General features: G+C 42.9%; 1 protein-coding gene across 1 annotated transcript; it reads left to right on the forward strand.

The window, feature by feature from the left end:
- Window positions 1-655: 655 nt before the first annotated feature.
- Window positions 656-18779, forward strand: LOC110988807 (steroid 17-alpha-hydroxylase/17,20 lyase-like). The gene is made up of 9 exons (XM_022252670.2): window positions 656-1121; window positions 1421-1597; window positions 3952-4045; window positions 4299-4457; window positions 7345-7553; window positions 11043-11171; window positions 12094-12330; window positions 14327-14425; window positions 14843-18779. Exons 1-9 carry the CDS (start codon window positions 923-925, stop codon window positions 15094-15096), a joined length of 1557 nt encoding a protein of 518 aa, XP_022108362.2. The 5' UTR covers window positions 656-922; the 3' UTR covers window positions 15097-18779.
- Window positions 18780-19329: the final 550 nt, after the last annotated feature.

Genomic DNA, 19329 nt, shown 5'->3' on the forward strand with positions numbered 1-19329 from the left:
TCATACCTTGCTGCATATGCTGTTACTATACATAGCGGCTAACATCGATTCCCTCACTCTTCCAACAAGAACCCATACACCCCCAATCACTCCAAATCTTCTGAAGGCAAAACAACTCCCTAGAGACCTTTGTCTAAACATCTGAACGGTCAGGGTTGGAAGGACCGAGTAAAAGGAACACAAACACTATTGCATGCTGCGCTGCTGGGTAATGAATGGACAATTTGAAAAGGTACTGTATCAAACAATCGTTGGGGTGCAGGATTTCTGCGCTGTAGGATAAAACTTTTCAGACTTCATATATCACCATTTACATAAATAGCATTTTCCATCTACTCATAAAGTACCAGGCATGGCAGAAAAAATTCAGTGGTCAGATGTTACAGCCCGTGCAGTTCAAATTCCTTCTGTGTCCTTCCTCTATGGTCTAATCATGGTCCGATTTACCTTTACAGCAACCATAGAGGAATAAAACACATATTCTTCCATGCAGAAACTAACCAAAGTCTCTGGGCACGTTGAATTGCGTAAAAGCATGCATTGTCCATTCACACCGACCATTATTCTTGGTCCACATGGGCGCGTTATAAAGTTGAGGGCAGTGTGGTACAAAAAGCGCGTGGAACGTCCTTGGTTACGTGTAGTGTGTATTGTACATGCACATGTACATGTACATTTGTACAGTGTACATGTACGTGTCAGTCACGTACGTGTGATTGTCCGTTTCCTATTATTGCTGCAGTTATTCATAGAAACCGCCCGAGCGAGTGCTCACGGACAACCAAGCCGACCCCCTTGGTAGGCTTGACCCCTAGGTAGGCTTGTCTGATGTGTGTATGCACACAAGCACACATTATAGTTTAAAGCAGAGAGAAGTTGTGGCTCATTTACGGAAAGTTCCTCGTCCTAACGTAACCCCAAGATGGTCGTCTCGGCAGCAGTTGGTGGCGGGGCAGTCACCGGTGTCTTCACCGTCACGGGGACAACGATTGCTCTGGGGGCAACTGTGTTAGTGCTCGTCGTTCTTCTCGTACTGTGTCTCGGAGGGAGTAGCGGGGGCTTGGGCGCGGAATCTCCTCCAGTGGCGCCTGGTAAACGATGTGTCTCTGGCCACTTGGGCAGTAAGTTAACTTACTCGGGGTTTTTGGTCAGCTCTTTTGCATACAATATAATATTACCTCGACCAGTGGCCAATGGCCTTGGTAGGCAGTCAATGTCTGTTAGAGCGAGGAATCTGCATTTTTAATTTTGTTGTTGTTACCTGGTTAAAGTTTTTACGTGTGTGCCTTCGGCAGAATGTTCGCAGAGCATCTCATGAACTCATACTTGTTCATCTTGAATATGCTCAAGCATAATAGAGAACATTCCTTTTCAAAGCTGACTGGCTTTCCAAATCGTTTCTCTCCCCAATCAACTTCAGTCATGACAGGGGCCCAGCCCTCCTGGGTCACTCTCAATCAGATCGGGAAGGAGAAGGGTGACGTCATGTCCTTGAAGGTCGGCCATTGGGTGATCATGCTGAACACCTTCGCGGCCATCAAAGACGCAGCCGTCAACTTCGTCAAGGAGATGGGTTCTAGACCGAGTAATTACACCAGTGAGTGGAAAACGTTTTTCATTTCTCTCTCCGCCCGCTCACTTCTGAAGGAAATCTGCAGCCTCCAGACATCATTTTGAGGTCAGAAGGCTGTGTACAGTCTAAGTCGAGATTATGTTTATACAGTGTTTGATTCAAAGGGAGTACTATTAACCCAGCTTTTGTTTTTTCCTTATATTTACTGAATATGTTGTTTGGTGATTTACGAATTACATGTGTGCGAAACTATTTAAAGTGACGCACACGCGCGTTTCGATTTAAGGAAATGTAGCTTCATACGTTTCATCAAATCCCATTCATCAATTATAAAATAGTGATTTTTAAGGAATTATTCAAAATGACGAATAATTAGTCAGGGTTTGAATTTTGACTCATTCAGCAATCCCCAGACTCAAAGTCCATGTAAATTATTTTTTTTTACCTTAATTTCCTCATTAGAATATCCTTGATAATATGGATAAAGTCGTTTTCCTGTGAGGCCGCACTTTCCTGTTAGTTTGTAAGTCCTTGACCCGTATACAAAGCCCTGAAGGTTTTTGCCTTCTGATGATAAATGCCAACATTTACATGTACACGTACGGACGAGAACTCGTAAACAAAATGCACCAGTGTTGAACCACGGGGCTGTGAAAAGACTGTGCGTATAATGACTTGTCGAATGACGATCTTACTACTGTGCTGTGACACAATGCAAACTGTTCGGTCGCTTGGGACCTGCGTCATAGGCTATACTTGTACAATCCGTACTTATGTATTCGGTGTGCATGAAGACTCCAGTGTACATTTCCACGTACACAACCAGTCTCGTCTAGTCTTCGCCTCAGAAAAAGAAGTATAAAATGTAATCGCCCAAAAAGGGAAAAACATAATCACGTATATGCCTAGGTTTGTTCAGAAGGGCAAAATACACGCATAAAAAGCGAGATAAGCCCAGTTCCGTCCTAAGATCGGTTTGACCTTGAATTTAGTTTTGAAGTACAAGTAATATTGGTACGGTTACCGATTCAGCCGCAGCGGTTGATGCCCCTCCTGTCGAGAAGTATTTGTTTATAAATCTTGAATTCCCAAGTTGAAATGGCTCTGCTGTTTTTCTAGGTGTGTTGAACTGACTAGGCCTACATGTAGTCGATCATGTTTACACCCAGTGTCAGCGGAAGACATAATTATAAACATTGTTCGTGTTTTCCTCTGCTTTGTTCCTTATTTTCACTTACTTGTAAATAAAAATTTCTTTTTATGAATACTTTGCTAAGCGCAATGACTTGTCATTTGCAAGCGTCGACCGAAACAGATAGGGTTGGCTGCACGTTTGCAAGCTTGAACCACTTAAGTTTATTTCCTGGCTGACGTTGTGCGTCATCCTCAGTCAAGGGAACACACGTCGTATTAAACGTTTACAAAATTTACAAAATTTAATGTAGGCCTACAGTATAAGCTTTCCTTTGCGCATGTATTCTCCAAAATATATAAATGTGTCTGACGACAAAAATGGCTCCGTAGTATGTTTTAAAGTATCATTTGGATGGATGATGCTTAATTTCGATAAATTGAAAGTATGTTATATTTTGCATCAGTAGGCCTATCTATTTTTGGTAAAAACAAGGTGAAAAAAGGTTGTCACCACCTCTGTTATCTGAGATTTTGCGGATGGAGACGTCTTCTCTAGTAAGCAGGAGGTCGTGGGTTCAAGTCCCACCCAAGTGGACTTGTGAGGTTTTGGGCGAGCTGTCTAACAACACTGAGTATAAACAGTCTAACATCGTTGATAAAAGCACTGTCAATAAAAAAAAATCTGCTTGTAACAAGGAAATCTCCAGGCCCCAACCCTTTGTTCAATATTTTCTTTCCTGTTTGTGCACGGTGCCTGTCGTAGGGCGTAGGTGTAAGTTGAAAAACATAAGTGACCTCCGCAACCCGAAGTACGTCTTGGATAATAAATGAATACGGCCAGTAGCGGTTGTTAACTAGACCATTTTTAGCGGATTTTGCGAAAGGCACATTGTGATAATCCGGATTTGTATAAATTGCCGTTATACCTATATTGTTAGGTTAATTTAACTTGCTTTTGTGCACATGAGTACATGAGTAAACGTCAACATTTCAGGAACTCGGTTTAAAATCTTACATTTAGACATAATCAGCTTCAGCATACAAGTTCATGTACTTGTGTCCTTGATATCACCATCTGTGAATGTTATCATTGGCATATTTTAGACATAAAGACTCCATACATTCCTTAGAATTAAAATGAAAACTTTGCAGGTACATTTACATAATGTAGAGGAGTCGATGGTTTATGTACGGTGATTATTTTCAGATTAAATAACTCTTCTTTTTTCTGTCTTTCTGTCAAGCCAACTTGCTTAGTGAAAACGGGAAGGACATTTCTCTGGGGTCGTACGGTCATGACTGGCTTTTACTTCGAGAAATGGGCATAAAAAATCTCAGGTACGAGGAATTTGGTATTTATTTAGCACGAGGTTTGTGCTTGATTCACTGCCGATTTTGCGATTGCACACACCCTCCACAAGGCTCATTCAGTTCAGCATAACTTGTACCCTTTAAGGGTCACTGGATCTGATACTATAGTGTCGTTCTATTCACTATAAATTGGATTCGAGGGGCCTTTCGCATTTGGGGTTGTTTCTTGCCATCTAAAACTGCACATGTTTGAGTTTGACTCTGCACATGTACATTGCAGGGAGTTTACCGCAAACAAAAAGCTGGAAGAGGTCGTTCATACTGTCTTGAAGACGTTGGCGGAGGATTTGGATAAGAAAGAGAACCGTCCAGTCAATGTCAAGGACATCATGGTACCGGCGGTGGCTGGTATTCTAAGCCATTTGTGCTTTGGTTTCGAGTAAGTATGAAACACGATAGCCTCGATCGAGAGGGGGGCGGGGCGACGGAAGGACTCCACTAAAAATGCGCCACCATTGTTTGGAGGTATCTTATTATCTCCATGAACCGAGGCATGCACACTTCGTGGTTGATCTAATCCGCTAAATTATGTAATGTACAAAACAGCCACGTTCGTGTTCTCATACAGTTTACCCGCACAGTATAGTGCAACCCGAAGCTAATGCTACACGTGCATGTTACCAGTGTATAGCGTAATTGGCCACTCCGCCCTAGCTGTTACCCCTCGGGATCCTTGTTAAGTATGGTGTGATGGTGCCTCTTAAGCCAAGCATCCGACTCAGTACCACGAAAAAAACCGTTGAGCGGAATCAGTCCGTCCTCCATCATTGCAAGTTCGGTCCATTTTCGTACGATCTTGCACGCCCTTTTCACAAGAGTGGAACAGGCACAACGGCCGTCGTACTTGACGCACTACCCCCCCCCCTAAACTTAATGCCCATGCGCATTAGTCCCTGTAACGTTACACACACATCCCTGCGTACCTGAAGCATGTTCTGATGGGCTTCCCGACTCGATTTAAAGCTAGTAAACGTGTTGTGCATGGGCAAGAATTCGTCCGACCATCAATGTGGGGCTGTCTGCACTCTGCATATAGGAAAAGACTGCGGCCCCGCACAATGCAGGCAATAGGCAAGCTTTCAAAAGTTTGATAGACGACACAAAACGTGCAACCAGCTCCATGAAACAAACTGTGGGACAAAGAGAAACCCCCCCCCCAGCCTTTGTGTTGGTCATTGTTATACGGGTATCTCAGGAATTCTTTCCAGACATCAAGGGGGGATTGTTAAGTGACAATAGGCTGGAGTGTGGGATTGGACTTGTGGGGGTACCCCTCTGTCCCATTTCGCGCCTGGTATAACCAGCTATGCTGTTGGATTGGCACCGGTAAAAATAGCCGTGTACAGGCGGTGGCGTTCAAGCTAGTTTTATAAAGAACTCGCGGTTTTGTTGTCACCCAAATGCGTGCCCATGGTGCCTGATGACGATCGAGCGTTCTTCCTTTCTATAACTCTGCATAGTCAACAGCACAAGGTCGAGTGGTCATTCTGTTTGAATGAAATCAATGCTGTTATTCAAAGGGTCACAATGCTCGAAAGAAGGCCTATAGCTAAGCAGGCCGGTCAAAGCTATAGATTGTGCACAAATTGAGGATGTGGGAATCGAGAAACGAGGTCATAATATTCAGGCCGTTCAAGTCAGTAAACTGCCATGGAAGACGATAATTCTAAACTGCTTCACGCAAAAAAAGTGACGAGAACAAAACAAGTGCCCCACATGTTCAAGATACGCGTCATATCAAAACTTAATTCTGACTTTAACTTTCTGTTGATGATCTTCTGGCTTATGAAGTTGGAGAGCTGACGTCTCTAATCAGCTCCAACAGAAGTTCAGAAGCCCGTCGCCATTTTGGAAAAAGGGACTATCCAGTTCATTGGAAAACAAGTAGTGAGGACTCGGTCATTCCAATATTCAAAGCTCATAACTATTAAACTTTCAACCGTAGAGTGCACTAATAGCGATAGAACCCTCAGGGAGAAATCTAAAGCTGGAGGTCGCGACCTGGTGGGCGTGGGCAATATGAGGGCCTGGCGGCCCGTATTACCTGAGCGTGTGATTACACTGCATACCTGCAAAGCTACATAACGACAGACTCGGAGAAAGTGTCTCATTCCTACCTGCGTGTCGCAGAGGAACGACCCCGCACTTTCTCAGTCAGCCAGTTAAAACCCAATGTTTCATAATTCGTCCATTGCTTCACCTGTACCCAAATGCATAATGATCAACCGAGCGACCATCCCGATGACTTCCACAAGCTAGTTTCGTGTATCCATATGCCAAATGTGGCATATGGGTTGAAGCAAATTCCAATGCATGTAACAGAATAGAAATCTGGCATTGACATATTTAAAAAAATTTTCTACATAAAAGAATTAAGGAAAGTCTAATACTTTTGACAGCCGCGCACAGAGAAGCACGTTATGGAAGTAACTCGACAATGCCTCCATGGTCTTCAATTTAAATATGTGAAAAGGCTTGGAGCCCTTGTGCATTGCCAAAAAGTAAATTGCTGGTTTTACGAAAAGTTGCAAGGGATTTATTTCTCGGTGATGTTCATTTGTATGACGCAAGGGAAAGTAGGCCTACCTACATGCAAATGGCGTACTACATTGTCCACTCTAAAAAGGGCGCCTGTTTAAACAAATGTCTAAACCTTTTTTGTACCCAACTTTTTCACACGTTTAACCCACGACATGTTTATTGGATAATGTTATGCGTTTAGGGGCGTCTTTAAATGCTAAACGGATTTCAAACAGCTGATCATGTACGACGGAAAAAGCGCTTAGTATTTAAACACATCCCTAAAGACATTTCAGTAAACATGTCACGGATTACACCTGTCAAAAAGTGGGTACAAAAAGTGTATGAACTCTAAACGTTGCTTTTACGTTGTGGAACATAAACAACCACATTCCATTTTGCATGCAGCTTTGTTAGTAATCTTTTCGGTGAAGGGATTTTACATAAAAACTGTCTCGTGTCTCTGTCAAACGACTGACGTCTTCAGTTCAATATCATCCTCTCGTTTTGAGTTGGATCGGGTGCCGATCAGTGGGGTGCTGTCCTGTTGGAAAACATCTCAAATTTTTCAACTGTAATTTGGAATTATGCGCAGAAACCTACCCCCTGAAAGCTTATTTATTTAAAGGGGTGATCTGAAGACTGTATCTTCCGTCCTTAAAAAATCCGACCCAAACTCAGCTCTTTGAAAACGGTCCTGGATCCACGTCGGTCGTATGATGTGTTTCGCTTGGTTCCCTTCACAGTGCCGATGCCTCCGTTCATGATCGCGTCGCCAAGCTGTTCGCAGGCGGTCTGTACAAGTACATTGTTGGGCCCCGCTTGCCTGTGGACGTCATCCCGTGCCTGCGGTTCTTCCCCAGCAGTGCACTCCGGGAGGCCAATGCGACCGTCAACGAACTGAACGGGCTGCTGCGCTCGGAGATGAAACGACACGAGGAGAGTCTAGACCCAGGTTAGTTGGTGTTTATCTTGGTTTGGTCACTTGAGTCAGAACATGGACGCCCAACCGTCAGTCAGAACATGGAGGTAGAATGGTTAGAACTTCCAGGTGATCAACGTCATCTATATTCTGTATTGGATTCAGTGGAAATTTTGGTAGATGTAGATGCCATTAATAATGTGGTAGTACATACGAAAAAGAAGAAAAATCCTCATGACATAATTCCGCACCGGCACAACAAAAAGATGGCTACCTCTTCATCTTAATGTTTATTCGACTTTCCACGTCTAAAACTAGTTCCAAGAGCCTATTTTTAGTAGGAACCATTGACAAGTTCTCAAAAGGCCAAACTAGAGTTAAGGCCGTCATTGTATGACGTAAGATCCCGTTTGCCTTCAGGGCCCAACGATAAAGGGCACGGAGCAGTTTCTGAATGTATATTGAAACCGAGAAACTTCAACTAGATCATCCAGGTTAATGCCTTTCTTTTGTCAACAGGAAAAACCATTACTCATTAGTAATTTGGGTAGCTACCAGGAAACAAACTAGGCCTGCAGACGGTTGTTACTGACTCTACATGACACTAGACGAGTGCACGCCTTGTTTTGTAATACTTCGGCTTCCGATGCCTGCTTTGTTTTCGGGAAACGTAGCTTAAAATATTTTGTTTCGGTTTCCTTCATGCACGGTCTCTCAACCTGAAAGAGAAACTTAAAATTGCCATCAAAGCCATGCACAGAGCATTTCAGGCATAGAGAACTTGCACATCTACGCATGTTCTAAATCTTTCTATATTTTACAGATTTTCCTAAAGTACTTGTAAAATTAAAAAGCCTTTCTAGGGAATTCTTGGGAAAGTTTTGAGCTGCTTCAATTGCTTAACTCGTTGCTTATTTTCCCTGTATACATGTAACTAGGTCTTCTGTAAAGAGACACGCAGAGCCTTTCCTCAGCACTTTGTAAAGTTTGATACTCAATGGAGATTTGTGAAACTAAACCTACTGTGCGTCACATCACACAAGGAAATTGTTTGTGCGCCAGACACAACTTCGTGGTTAATCCCACTTCATCATTTTAACTGTTGCATATGAAATAAGAGTGTCATTCCAAAGTTTTGGTAATTTTGAAATTTTAGAAAAAGTCCTCGATTTAGGCAGCTTAAACTTGTTTATTTATGAACTAGGTTATGATTTATATTTATGCTTTTTTATGTCTCTCGACGAAGTCAAAGGGGAAATGATTGTCCGCCTCTTTTCGTATATCTGTTTGTTTGACCAGAATATTTTTGCAGCGCGAAAACTCGAGAAGTTCCTTGCTCGTGAACGTCGAATTGGTTTGTGGATTGCCGTTTGTAATCCTGAACAGCCTCTCAAAGGTCAATGTCATAACGGCTAAAAACAATGGAAATCTCGTCGGCGCAAGAACTTGACAAATGCTTTGCGTATGAACATCAAAGTTGGTTTGTTTATTGCTCTTACGAAGCCTATTTGCATATCTGGCCAAAGGTCAAGGTCACAATGATTAACACAATGGAAATCCAGTCCGCACGATAACTTGATAAATACCTTGCGTAGGAACTTCAAATTTGGCCACTTTACACAAGAACAAACCAAATAGTTTTGAGGTATTTAAAAGTCGATTTTCCGGACTTTTAAATCCAGTCTGTGACTGAGTCCAGTCTGTAGCCTGCACTCAACATGTGGTCTGGCGGAATGGATATATTTAGTTAAACAGGAAGACCACCAGCAAATGGACTGGGATAAAATCAGAAGTACAATGAGAAGTCAGGTCACTTGTCCGTGTCTGCCCTCAAGGACCAGAGAAAAGGGAAGTGGGTTCGTTTGCGCGGTTACTCCAGTTATTCACGAGTGTGATGTGTGCGTATTACACTTGGGTGCAGGAGTATAGGCCTACCCCCCCCTAGCGAGAGTGTACTCTCGCTGACCCTCGGGTCGCACTCCAGTCGTCTGAGCGCTCAGGAGTCCATTTATATCATATGTTAAAGGATGTTCAACGGCGTTTCATACATGTATAGCGTTTTGATCAGACAGATCAAAATGGCATTTTTACGTAATCGAGGTTGTCCTCACAACGTATACATCAGATTTCAATGAAGTTTCAAATTTTGAAAAGATAACATGCAAAGCTCAAATGTAATACCAAACAAGAAGTTCTCGCAATCATTTTGAACATCTGGGGTTATTTTCGTATATATGTTTATTTGTTTTGTTTTATATTTGGTTTTGTTTTGGTTTTGGGCGGTTTCTTTTGGGATGGGGGTGTTAATCTGTTTGGGGGGGGGACATGTTTAATTGTGTTCAGAAATTATGCGTGCAGCACTGACGCTTGTATACCGTAGTTTGAGTTCGATTTTTCAACCGATCAGAAGAGGAATCGGCAAGAGGTATAGTTGGTGCTTCTTCAGACGACGCAGTGGTAAGATGGGTCAACACAACACAGTCATTCAACAAAACTAGCGTACGGCATTCCAAATTTGAGGACTGAACAAGCGCGCCAAAGATTAACAACAAGCATACCAAAGAGTTTTAGCAATCCAACCGTTCCATGCGTTGAAAGGCTGCTGCTTTCATTCACCTGCAGTGTTACTGTGCGTAATACATGCCTTTACATTTATATTTCACCAAGAAGCTTTGCTTATTTGGCTGCGTGGTATTAGTTGAACGCATAACGCCCCCAATGATCTTTGTAAACTTCAGGGAGTGTCTCCCAAATGGCTTAAACCAAAACGGTGGAAGGATTTTTTTGCGGGAAAACCAGCATCAAAAACAGTGACTTGATAATTCGTTGTGGTTTGGGGTGTCTGTCGTTGTCATGCGGTTTGCTCACGTGTCTGGTTTTGGGTTTTCTTTCATGTTTGTTTATTCTAATGTCACATCCAAAGGACGATGGAGGCCAATCCCTTTCCTCCCCCGAAACGGTGCGTTTCTCCCCCGAAACGGTGCGTTTCTCCAATTAAAGAGAGAAACCCGACTTTTTGGTCTATTTCATTCTCAAAGGGTGTAAAAAGCCTCGAAATGCAGCCTTTACTCCCGTAAAAGGCCGTGAAAAGGATACACGGAAAATAAATAAGCTCCGCCCCTTATTCACTCTTGCTTTATACCCTTTTTACGCGACACACACCTTTTGTGTCTGCCATAGAGCAGTGAAGAATTGTTGTGCACAATGTAAACATTAAATGTTAACCTTTTGCAGTTATGTGTACAGACTTTCTCAACGTGCTCTTTGACGCAGCATGATGTAAAGGCTGTTTTGTGCCTTCACAAAATACACTGATTGACATCGCTCGCTGTAGCCGCTGTTTTCCGCTGTAGCAGGGGTGTCTGGTACCGGTAGGGGTTAAATTGTGCCCTCCTTTGACACACTATCTCGTCACGTTTGAAAAGAAACAATGGAATTTCGCCCAAAAGAGCAAGATGCCTTTTAAAATTTTCTCTCCCCAACCTTTTCTCATTAATGTCCCCCCCCCCTTCCCTTGTGCAGACAAAACCCGTGACCTGATGGACGGCATCATCAAATGCAGAAATCACGCCCGAGAGACTGAACCCGACAAGTACGAGTTCCTCACCGATACCCATGTCTACCAAGTTATCTCCAACTACCTTGGCGGAAGTGAGTGGATTTTATCCACCCTATTACAAGAGGGTGTGGCTTTCCAGTAATTTCAATTTAGTTGAATAAGAGCCATGTTGGTGCAACAATGGTTTGCCCATGAAGATGGGATTCCAGATTTTTTCCATGGATTCATTTTACAGGCATACCGCAATGGTTCGTAGGGCTGAGCCGAATATCCGACTAGTCGATCGATTGTCAAATATTCGAGTATTATTTTCCGAATTTGAATTTTCTAATGCGAATTGCCTGAAACGGAAGGGGGGCATTTTCTTGTGATTTAAATGAGAAGAATTGCACCATAGGCTTGCTTCAAGCAGATTCAAATGAAAAGTGACAGAAATTTAAAAAATTTACTTCAAAAAGTAAATTATTCATTAAAAATTACAAGGACTAGAAAATGTTCAACAGGGCAAGAAGAATTGGTCGTTTGTTAAATCTTGCTAAATCGTGGCTGGAGATACTCCCAGACGTGAATAGCAATTATAGTGACTGTTATGTGCAATTGTGTGCGTTATTGCAACTGATGTTGTACATGTATATGGTTTGATCATCAACAATCTGCCGGTCAGTAGGCAAATATTCGATAGTAGTGAATTATTCGAATGGACTCAGCCCTATAATTGTTTTATTTCATTCAGTACTTCGGACGCGTGGGCTTGAATTCTATAGGCATTAGTTTGTCACAGCAGATAGGGTGATATCAGATCCACTTTGAATTTTTGTGGATTTCTCGATTTGAAATCAGTGGGGCAGTGCAGACTCTCTGGCGTTCCTGAAGATCATTCAGCGGTAATCGGATTTTCCTGGAAAATCCTGTCATCAGTCTCCTTAGAAGTTCCAAGTAGGACAGAATTGAAAGAAGTCACCGTTTTGATTGGGAAGGGTGAATGTTCATCGGCAAACTTCTTAATTCCGACAGCCACTGCCGGCTTTCTGGTGACCTCACTGACCGCCGCAGCTCTCCTAGTCAGCAACCCGGAGCAGCAGGAGAAGTTCTCTGCCGCGGTGACCAACGAGGTTGGCGAGGACCGAATGCCAGGAGTGGACGATCAGGAGAAGTCGGTGTACGTCCGTGCCGCCATCGAAGAGATCCTCCGTTACGCATGCATTGCCCCTGTCGGCGTTCCGCACAGAACCACACAGGACTTCACTTTTCGTAAGTCAGTCAGGCATTACTTGTCAGAAATGGAGTGTTGTAGTGCAAGGTTGGGTAAAATGAGGGTTGTCTTGCGTCACGAGTAGCAGAACCAGCGCACGCGCAAGTTAAATTATCACAAGACAGTGAAAGGCGCAATCCTACTGTTTCCGGTTGTAGAGGATGATTTCTCACGAAGATTCGAAACGATGTGTGGTTACCCAAAACAATTGCTGTTTGGAAACGGAGACAATCGTACTCGCGTGCTTGTGGTAATTATGGACACGCCGATGAGCCCCGTTCCATCCCACCAATGTGCAGCTTTAGACACTGTAAAACGTCATCAGTATACCGGGCTTCTTTGATGTTTCAGAAAAGATGCTTGTCATGTGCCAAACTGGCCAGCATTAAAGGGCCGTGAAAAGTGCTTCTTATTAGTTATGATTGAAAATGGCCTGTTTTTAAATGATACCCAAAATGAACAGTTTGTGTTTTGATTAATAAATGGGAAAAATTAATTTTTGGCAAAATGGACCCGCCCCCGAGAGGTATCCGTTAACCTAGAAAATTTGCATATCTGTGACACACATTTGAGACACCGTCGTGCGCCGTTGCTTGTCTTAGGTACAGTTCGGAAAATTCAATCCAATTTTTGGGTGTTTAAGAGATCATGCCGACCACATAAGGATGGGAAATGCCTGCATAACTGTCCAACCGAAGACTAAGTTGGACATTGAAAGTCAGGCTGACCAGGGCCAATTGGTCGGGAACGACAGAGAGCTCCACACTGTGCAGTGCGCATTTCTAGCCTCAGGCCGTGTCCGAAACGGGCTTCCAGAGCTACGGCTAGGTCTATTGTCTACGCGTGTCCACACATTTCCAATGGAGCGAAGAGCTAGACCTAGCTCTAGACAAGAGATTCGGATGCAGCCTCGGGGTCTTCCTCCGAACATGTACGACTCCTTTGGGCCAAACGATCGCTGACGTCAGACGCCGCGTCCACGATCTTTGGGAAATCAAACAAAGCCCGTGAACAAAGACGGAGAGGGGCTTTCATGAAACGCGAACGACAAAGGTTAAGAAATGCCTCCAAATCAGCCCAGGTTGTTTCGCTCAATATAACCGTGTAGGCCTATACTGCCCATATGGTGGCCGCACCGCAGGTGCACACAGTTTATCGCATGTGGGTCACGGACGTATAAAAAAAACCTGGACTTGCAACGCCTTTGTATGAAAAAGAAGCCAACCAGCGGCCAATTTGCCGAGCCAAATACATATGTGTTGGTTGGCTTGCTTGTACTGACGTCAGGAAGACCAAAGGCAGACATTGCTAGGAAAGCTTTGCATTCGGCTCGGTAAAATGGCTGCGAGTGGATTCAATGACTCTATAAGCTGATTAAGGGCATTGCGAGTCTGGATTTTATATACACGTCCGTGATCTGGGTGTACATGACTTATTATTTTACGTTCGAACAGTCTGCGGGCAGGTAAATTATGCGTGTCCAGTGGCCATGTTCCACCTCGTTCCAGACGTGTCAAATGGGTGCCTAACTATAATTTAGGGTTTATTCTCAAACATAGCGCCATCAGTTGTCGGGATTAAAACATTCACTAGTGGGGTCAGTAAATTAACAACAAAGGGAATTTTATTTTTATTCCAGTTTTACTGAATATTCTAGTGAATATTTTAAACAATTATAGTTGATAGTTTGTCCATGGAGGTCTTCATGGACCCTCTAACGTTTGCTGCATTAACAAAAGCCCGTAAAAAATCATCTGGGGATTAACCTGTTGAAAGCCAGTATCCAGTACATGCGCTGTAGCGTTTTGAACTTTCTTCAGAAAAAAAATATACAATTGTTGTCAAGGTCTGTTAACTTTGCCGCGAAGTTGTCGAGTATTATAGGTGGAAAGTGTGGATCGTTTTCGTGAGAATTTTTATCATTTACAATTGGCCCTATTCTATTACAAAATATCCTCTCATGCTCCCTGTGTTTTTGGTTTTGTTTTCGTCAAGGTGGGTTTAAAGTTCCGGCCAACACGGGAGTCTTGGCCAACTTCTACGGCCTTCACTTCAACGAAGAGTATTGGCCTGAGCCATTCAACTTCAAGCCAGGTATGAATATTGATGGTCCGGTGGAGGGGGCGGGGCTTGTGGCCGAAACCCACCACCACCTCCAAGGGCGATTTTTTCCCGGTTCTTTTCAGAACCACACAAACTCACAAAAGAGATCACACGGTGCTACAGCAATCCATTAATGAACTTATCACCTTAGCCATGAACAAGTGCAAGTCTCATCCGACTCAATCTCAACTCTCAATTTCTCTGTTCTAAGTGTCCATCATCTGAACTTTCTCGCTGCAATTTTTTTTTCAAACTAGAATGCTATAAATTACATCACCCTGTGACGATTAAATGCTTTGTGTATTGTGTTGGTTTTGAAAGGAAATTGCACTGTGCACTGTGTTAAAATGAACTACTCTTACTGAGACGGTTTGATACGGGCCTTTTATATGTCATCTGGCCTTACAGAACGCTTCATCGACGAGAGCGGAAACTTCAAATCAAATGAGCACATGTACCCCTTCGGATTTGGGGCACGTGCGTGTCTGGCTCAGACCCAGGCTCGGCAGATGATGTACCTCATTCTCAGTTGGCTGACTCACCGCTACGCTCTATGCCGGGTCCCTGGGGAGGAGAACCGAGATCTGCTCCAGCAAGATCCGGCCGTGAAAGTTGCGAAGGCTGTAGCACCATTCAACCTTATTTTAAAGCGCCGATTTTAAGGTTTTATGAGTTCGAAGAGAGGAAATGCACGACCGAGACAGAAGAAAAAACCGCTGAAAATGCCCCGTTAATACACCGAACAGTTTTTGACGAGATACCTTTGCGCCAGGGGCGTATCCAACTTTTGGTAAGGGGGGGGGTTAAATCAAAAGCGAATGCGGCTCAGTTGATTTCTAAGGCTTTTGTTGCCAACATTTTATGTAAGTATACCAATTACTTTCTATCCTAATCACCTATGAAGTATCAGTTATTAAAAAAAAAAAATCGGTCGGAGGCAAGTTGGATATGCCACTGCTTTGCGCAGTTTTTCACAAACAGAAATTGACACCGTAAATTTAGTGTTCAAAGTAACCAGAAGGCTGACTTGTGACATGTTGATATTCTTTTTAGAGGGTTTTGGTTTCGTTTCGTTTTGCTTTGTTTTTAGGTGTGTTGTTAAGTAGTGTGGCTCGTAGAATTCATGGATAATAGACCGATCCAGTAAGCCTTTCCCACTGCGCACGTGGACACTTTACAAGTGCTCTTCTCCAGTACCACACTACATGTTCCAGCCGCGCGCATGCATGGTGGATTCTTTGTGCACGCATGTGGGACACAAATCACGGCTGTGATTTGTCAGAAGACAAGTGGGCGGGGCTTAATTAATTAATGGATCGGTCTAAACATCAACGGACCGTTTTACAGAAGTGTGCAACTCCGAGCGGCTCCAGTTCAAAATCACGTTCGATCTCTGTTCCATGTGGGTTCCCGATTGTTCTCAACTTCTCATAGAGCATGCGCTCTTCATGAGCTGCAGTTTACTCTTTTTGTTTCGACGAACTAGTTTTCTTAATCACTTTAGAAAACGGATACGTGCTTCGATTTCAGTCAGGTCTGTAACCTTTTTCTTGCCTGCTGAGGAAACGAATGTTTTTTTTCAGAGTGATTAGGTCCATCACAAGTCCTGATTGCCGTTCACGGTTATAACGTAACACATTTTTCTGGAAAGTCGCTCAATATTATTGTTTCATTTTTTCTTTGGGGACGTAGGACCTCGTTGCAAGTTGAAGACAACTTGGTTGTGTTTTTGACTAGTCTTATCTAATCACCGTAAAGTATTTTTAAAATAAGAAAATATTGAAGTAGTTTTTCTGTCCACCGCCTTAGAAAATATTTGACAGTATACTAAGCGGCATCTACCTAGAAAATATTTTTGCCACCCCTACCTCGGATATTTCAGAAACTTTACGCTCCAGGGTGCCTTGTTTAATCACTCTTTCGTCATGTATTATATGTTTATGAAGGTATTACGGTAACAATTATAACTTTTATATATTTTTGTTCATTTCATATATATGTATATCATTTCCTCAATCATAGACCTGACTATGGAGCGTCAAAAGTGGACAACCTCATTTTCTCATTTTCTGCTAGCATATTTTTGGGATTTTGGACTTTGCCTAAAGCATTTTCAAAAACGCAATTTTCCGCTAGGAAAGATTTGGATTTTACTTTAACAACTCTTCGTGGCGCGTCAAAAGTGGACAACTAAAAACTTCAAATTCCCACTGGCAAAAATTACTCTCATGCTCCAAAAATGGACAACCCCATTTTCCCATTTTTTGCCAGTAGATTTTCGGGTTTTGGGAATTTGCGTATAGGAATTTCAAAAACTCACTTTTCTGCCAGCAAAATTGGGCATTTACTTAAAGAAGTCTTCGTAGCGCGTCAAAAGTGGACAAGTAAAAACTTCAAATTTTCACTACCAAATTTTGTTTGATGCTCTCAAAGAGGATAATCCCATTTTCTGCAAGTAGATGTTCGGGGTTTTTGAAGTTTCACCACCCCTTTTCATTAAAACCTAATTTTCTGCCAGCAGAAATTTGGATTTTACTTTGCCGACAGTGGGGTGGTTCAAAAGTGGACAAGTTAAAAACTGGAAGGACGATTTTCTCCCTACGTTGAAATGGAACGGTCTGGGGAAGATTGACATCACCCAACCCTGAAAACAAATAAGGTGGACGAAAGTTGCGAGAATAACAGAAAATGAGGTTGTCCACTTTGGACGCTCCATACCTGACAGAAATGAAATTTCGTTTTAATGAGTCAACTTGTGGCACTTTTTTCAGGTACAAGATAGCATACCTCGAGTATCATACTTAAAGGTTATACTTATTTAAAATATTAAAATAAACGAAATGACAGAAAGGTACAGATGTACAGACAATCTAATAACACATTACTTCAAGCACTCCTTCCCGCGAGGAGTAGACGTGATTTTTTGAATGTAGCTGCCGTGCATGCGTGATCACATGACTCATGGAAGACAATGCCTTGCGCTGCTATGGCTGTATAGAGGTGTTATGTAATCCAGTTTTATGTTAATGTATTTCTCCTTGGATACTTTGCCGGTCGTAACACACATTGAACCCGCTAAGAACTGCAGTTTCACATGCCTGTGTTAGTGGTCCGTACTTGAATGCATATACTGGGTGTAGGATTGGATTCAGTTAACATTGATTTACTTGAGATACTTTCGCAAAAGTTTAATCAATTCGCGTTTAACACTTTTTTGTGTCAACGAAGAAAGGTACATGTATAAAATTTGATTCTTTAAAAGAACTATCAGGATTGCTATTGTTAGTTGGAATGAAGGTTATTTGCGATATTCTACTTATCTACTTATAAACTAAATTTGAAGCAAGATATGGGACTGATATACCTCCACTTATGTTGGTCATTATTTTATCGGAATCTCAGGAATTATTCTAAGACACATTGGACGAGAACAATGTGTTAGGTAGCAAATAGTCTAGAGTGTAGTTTTGTACAAGAGTGGGGGTATACCCTTCCGTCTCATATCTTGCCGGGTACCGATATGCTTTGTTCATGTTTGCCGTGAAGGCTTTATCACAGAACTTGTTAAGAAATGTCAGTTAATTTAGAATAGACCATTAGGGACTAGTCTTACATGTTACTTCCGTGGTGGCACTCCGCTCCCGAGAAGTTGGTGCAAGCACGTTACGGCGTCTTTCTATGTGTGTCAACGCTTGCGCAAAGCGTTGCACGTCCGTCAAAATCGGGCCCGGGGAGATTTTGAAGGCTGAACGCAACGCACACGTGTGACATGATGCTGATGGGGTCGCTGTTTTGTGTCCGTGGGAGTGAATCGAATGAACGCATCGTGTGCGCCATGCCCCCAAAATGGTGCATATGGAAAGGCGCCTGTACACGCCTCCTCCACCAAGACGGTGCTGTAGCTTGCCTGTCGACCATAGAGTACCGAAGTGAATACGTCACGCGCACAATTAGAGTGTGATTGGCATTAGCGCGTGAACCAACACGCGCGCGTACTCCATTCGTTTGCGCTGCACTTTCTTGTTCACAGTGACGTCACACTTCGGTACTATTGCCATGATGCGGCCATGTTTGTCTTGTTCCCGTAGACCATTTGGATAGAGTTATACAACTTCACATATTGATCAAACGGAAAAAATTATTTTTTCCTGCTAGGCTGAGTTTGACAATATTACTTTGAGTGGTAGAAAAGCAAGATGGCTGCCCCATACTAGAGGTCAGCAGTCTGCAACCGCGCCTCAAGTTTCGAAACTGCGGCGTGAGTATGGTACCCACGTAGTAACGGTGTCTTATCGGATTAATAAAAGGTGTTCAGAATTATCAGGCAAGTAGATGAAATATCTTATTCCTCCATGCTTCAACGCCTGTGTCATTTGAGGATTCGATATCAGTGGTATGGACTACAGACAACTTGTACAGTGCAACGTGTGCTTTTGAATTAAAAATGAGAGTGCCGTGTGCAGGCTATGTTGGGGAAAGTGTTTGCCAGTGGGCCAACCTACACCGAACACAACGTGGTCTGTTGCAAGCGTGCAAGACTCCATGTATGTACACTGTACATGTAGGCTTTCTGCCGATGACGTCATCCAATCAGCCTAGAGCGCGAACGGCCCAAGGGGGTGGACGGGGAAACGCGGGATCTTTTTATCAATATCAATAGGGTAAACACTGAATTTATGATGTTTTTTAAATGGTTTCGTATTTATTGTTATTTTGAAATACTTCACGCGAACTAAATGTTTTCAATTTCTGCCAACCATCAACAAAACGCCGTTGGTTCACGTGTCCTTAGTTTTAGGCGTGGGAATCTGCCAGCCGAAATGAATATCAATGTAGGCCAGTTTTGGTTTTGGTTTCGACCAAACTACTGCAATGGCACTGGCGGAGACAGACAA

The sequence above is a fragment of the Acanthaster planci genome, linkage group LG10 (genome assembly GCF_054643075.1).
Source record: "Acanthaster planci isolate LZ-2023a linkage group LG10, COTS_SCS, whole genome shotgun sequence".
Classification (NCBI taxonomy): domain Eukaryota; kingdom Metazoa; phylum Echinodermata; class Asteroidea; order Valvatida; family Acanthasteridae; genus Acanthaster; species Acanthaster planci.

Bases quoted from the DNA above. Each gene is read 5' to 3' on its own strand.
- LOC110988807 (XM_022252670.2), top strand. From the start codon at position 923: ATGGTCGTCTCGGCAGCAGTTGGTGGCGGGGCAGTCACCGGTGTCTTC. The intron at 1,122-1,420 runs GTAAGTTAACTT...AATCAACTTCAG, and splicing joins TGTCTCTGGCCACTTGGGCA to TCATGACAGGGGCCCAGCCC. The intron at 4,046-4,298 runs GTACGAGGAATT...TGTACATTGCAG, and splicing joins ATGGGCATAAAAAATCTCAG to GGAGTTTACCGCAAACAAAA.